General features: G+C 40.9%; 1 protein-coding gene across 6 annotated transcripts; it reads right to left on the bottom strand.

Annotated features, from left to right (window-relative positions):
* Positions 1–242: 242 nt before the first annotated feature.
* On the bottom strand, positions 243–3,274 carry LOC139640562 (acidic mammalian chitinase-like). 6 transcript variants are annotated; one of them, XM_071514735.1, is made up of 12 exons: positions 3,250–3,274; positions 3,087–3,113; positions 2,681–2,885; positions 2,484–2,540; positions 2,059–2,224; positions 1,830–1,954; positions 1,623–1,746; positions 1,292–1,474; positions 1,091–1,207; positions 754–886; positions 480–574; positions 243–416 (listed from the first exon to the last, which is right to left on the bottom strand). In XM_071514735.1, the coding sequence occupies exons 1-12, from the start codon at positions 3,272–3,274 to the stop codon at positions 243–245; spliced, it is 1,431 nt and encodes a 476-aa protein (XP_071370836.1). The 6 variants fall into 6 exon arrangements, with proteins under 6 accessions (XP_071370836.1, XP_071370837.1, XP_071370838.1 ...); XM_071514736.1 differs by having other exon boundaries at positions 492–574; XM_071514737.1 differs by having other exon boundaries at positions 243–394; positions 497–574.
* Between the last annotated feature and the right edge of the window lie 558 nt (positions 3,275–3,832).

Here is a 3,832-nt window from a genome sequence, read left to right as displayed (position 1 = left end):
TTGCTATATGGTTTCAACCAAATAAAAACTCTCACTGATATGTCAAAACCCTTTTATTTTGGCACTTTTATGGAATTAATATACACATTTTGAAAATCAAAATTTTCCACTTTACCAAGTTGTTCTCAAAACACAACAACATTACAGCTTATTATTGTCTACATAGCACAAAGAGAGATCTTTTCCCACAGGCATTAAGCAGTACTTAGATGTCAATCAATGACTGTTGGCCCAGTTAACACTCAGGGCCAGACGCAGCACTTGCAGCTGTCCTCAAAGACAGTGCCGACTCCACACTTCCTCACAAAGGTTCTGCCTCCTGCACACACATAGAAGCTGTTCCTGTCGTCAGGATGGGGGTACATCCCGTCAGCTTTGTCCTTGCAGAAGCCGCGCCCTGGGACGGGGATGGTGGTCTTAGTGCTTGGTGCAGCGGTGGTAACGCCAGGTTTGGAGGTTGTGGTAGTGGCTGGTGCAGCAGTGGTAATGACAGGTTTGGAGGTTATGGTAGTGGCTGGTGCAGTGCTAGTAACGCCAGGTTTGGAGGTTGTGGTAGGTGGAAGTGGAGGCATGTCTGAGAGGCAGAAGGAGTTGGGGAAAAAAAAGGTTTACCAAAAGGTCAAATGTCAAAATACGTTACTATAATGAAGCCTGACCCTCTGGTTCAGTCAAACCTACCAAGGTCTTTACGTTGTTCATGATAATAAATATTCATAATCCTTGTCGTCAATCAAGAGAAGAAGCAAGACCTACCGACATCAATGAGTTTGCGGAGATGTGACAGCAGAGGGTGGCTTCCCTGTCCACAGAACTCTCCTTTAAAGTCATCCAGATCCAAGGCCCACACAAAGGCACCACCAAATTTGTTGTCCTTCATGTACTGGACCTGTGGATTGAATGGGAAAAGGAATCAAAGTCTTAACTAGTCAAGAGATGGCACAAGGTTGATAGAATGGCTAAATTGTGTTGAAGGCCACCAGGGCATCTTCCACCCTTATCTCCTCTCCAACCATCTCCTATTTCATATAACGCGAATTATCTAATGATTAAATAGTGTTCCACCTTTGTGGTGTGTTGCTGTGCCACCTACCTTGATCTCATAGCTCTCCCTGGTATCGAATCCTACCCACTCACTGTTCTTGGCGGCATAGGGAACTTTCTGGTCTTCAATCCACTGAATTGTTGTGCCCTTCAGGAAGGTGCAGATCTGAAAGGCCAAATAAAAGTTCTTGTCTGAAGTATGCTTGTGTGAAGTATGCAATAAATATTTTTTTCATTATCTATACTTTACCTCATAGTAGGACCAGAAGCCAGCTTCACGTGTGTATGGTCCGGCTGCTGCAGCACCGCTAGCTGGGGCTCCAACACCAGTGTTTGATGATGTCAGACGGAAGGTACGACCATAAGCAGCAAAACCCATCCTCAGCTTCTCCACTGGGGTGCCGTTGTCTCTCCAGTACTTCATGGCATAGTCCTTAGATAGAAATGGAGGAATGGAGGTTACAGATATGAGGCCTGAATTGATTCATCCATTCTTGTGTCATTCATGCTATAATAACGTCATCTATCAATGTTTGAAACTCTGTACAATGCCATTGGGTCCCAAGGCTTGCCTTACTTACTGTGTTAAAGTAGATGAGGTCACCCTTGTCCTGGGATCCACGGTACAATGGGCTGTTGTGTCCGGTGAAGCGCTCCCAAGTTCCATGGAAGTCATAGGTCATCACATTGATGAAGTCCAGATACCTGGAGACACATAAGAAATGGGTATTAAGTTTAGCTACTGAGCCAAGACTTATTCAAAATGTCAACCATTCCAAAAGACCTACTTGGCAATCTCAGCGATTTCATATCCAGCATCAATGGTTCCCTTTCCTGCAGACACTGCAGCAGTCAGCATGAGCTGGGTGTTGCCAGTGGCTGCAGCCTCAGCTTCATAGGCAGCAACAAGTTCCTGCAAATGCACACAGCAGTCGATTTAGTTTCTAGTACACTCAAAGGATAATAAGAATAATTTAGATAATTATTGCACATTGAACTAAAAACTCAAGGACCCACCTGGCAGAGCAGAGTGAACCTCTTCTTGTCCTGTGGGGGACTTCCACGAGATCCAGGGTACTCCCAGTCCAGATCCAGACCATCAAATCCATGAGTCCTCAGGAACTTAATTGATGACTGGATAAATGTCTGACGGTTGGCTGCATTGGACACCATGATGGAGAACCTGGGGAGGAGAAGATTTGTCTTGCTTTTAGAGGCACTTGGTAACAATATGCTGAAAAAAACATCTGAGGTACTGATAAAAAAAAACTGAGTGCAGAAGACTTTCATATTCATTGTGCTGTTACTTGTCTCTATCTATGTCATACCATCCTTCTTTGACCTCAAATTAAGCTTTCAATTCATACTGATCTGGCCTTCCCCATTCAACATGTCAGGTGTCTTAAGCAGCACATAGGAACAAAGCTTAGAAAAATACTCACTGGGTTGAACCAAAGTTCCATCCACCAACAGCCAGTAGGGTCTTCAGATTAGGGTTCCTTTAAAATAGCAAATACAATATTATATGATTTGCATAACCCAGAACATTTTAGTAGGATTTATTCAGACTTTTGAATTTTATACTTCAGTTTTAGTCACTCACACAAATTTCAAGTGCAAATAATGTTCAAGTTCTTACTTAGTCTTCAGGCCATTGAAGGACTTGTAGAGAACGTCATCATTCCACTCATAGGTAACCAGCTCGTTTTTGTTGTTGATGATGGAGAAAGCATAAATCAGATGGGTGCACAGGAAGGGATCGACATTTTGGGGCATGTACTTCCCTTGGCCAGGTCTGTACTGGGACCAGTTGGTGAAGTAGCACACCATCTGAGAGGCAGTTGCTGTAGATGGGTGTAAACAGATCTAGGGTCAGTGGTGGTGGTGTGTCTAATTTCTATGTATTTTTGAGAGATTTTCATATAGCTCGGTCAAAGTGTAAATGGTAACCTTAAGTTGCACTTGTGTGCATCTGAGTAATACTGTGTAGATGATGTCATCTTGCCTCTGCAAATACTATACTGTAGGTATAAAGTTTAACTTACCCAGCTGGCACATCGCCAGGCACAAGCCTAAAGAGAGAGAGAGAGAGAGAGAGAAACATCAGAGATCAATAGCTATAAATCTTGGATATGGTAACAGAAATTGGTATACCTTAATTTATTTATTATTCCATTGAGGCAACATGGCAAGTTGATGAGAATTTACCTGCTAGAATAGTGAGCTTGGTCATCTCGATTTCAGAGCTCTTTCTTCACTTTCTTAGACACAGAAAGAAAAATCTGATTTGTCAACAAGTAAAAAAAAAAATTATTTAATTCATTTTAATTTAATTCAATGTTTTTCTGAATGGAATATGCCCCAATATTCTAGTTCAATGCATAGATCCGGACTATATGAATAATACATTTATTAAAATATTCTCATGCATAACCTTGCTCAAAGTGTAATATATCAACTTTATCAACTATATGAAATATACAAAAATTTGTAAAAAAAAAAAAAAAAAAAAAAAAATGCAGTGTTCATTGCTTGATGAAGATGAAGGTGAAGATTTTGATCTTCAGAGCTTTGTTTTTCTGATTCACATTACCAAAATTATATCAATTTCCATAAGGATTTCATTCTAAAAAATGGCCATGTCAGCATAACTGGCACACAAGATTTCAGTAACTGCTATAAACTACAAATAGTGGTAAAGACATAAACTATACATGTACCAAGTCTCTTACTATACTGGCAGAATTTTATCTTTGCAGATTTCTTCATCCTTGCTATATCTTGCATTGCT

Source organism: Centroberyx affinis, unplaced genomic scaffold (assembly GCF_046629955.1).
Source record: "Centroberyx affinis isolate AG114_WGS23_722 - 3 ecotype Tasmania unplaced genomic scaffold, CSIRO-AGI_Caff_v1 ptg009793l_1, whole genome shotgun sequence".
NCBI lineage: Eukaryota > Metazoa > Chordata > Actinopteri > Beryciformes > Berycidae > Centroberyx > Centroberyx affinis.
The sequence above is the reverse complement of the archived record's forward strand: the minus strand, read 5'-3'. Positions and strand labels throughout refer to the sequence as shown.

Excerpts from the sequence above, each read along its gene's own strand:
- LOC139640562 (XM_071514733.1), bottom strand. The coding sequence starts at position 3,274 with ATGACCAAGCTCACTATTCTAGCAG. Across the intron at positions 2,225-2,483 it reads TGGAACTTTGGTTCAACCCA|GTTCTCCATCATGGTGTCCA; the intron begins GTGAGTATTTTT and ends TCTCCTCCCCAG. Across the intron at positions 887-1,090 it reads GGGAGAGCTATGAGATCAAG|GTCCAGTACATGAAGGACAA; the intron begins GTAGGTGGCACA and ends TTCAATCCACAG.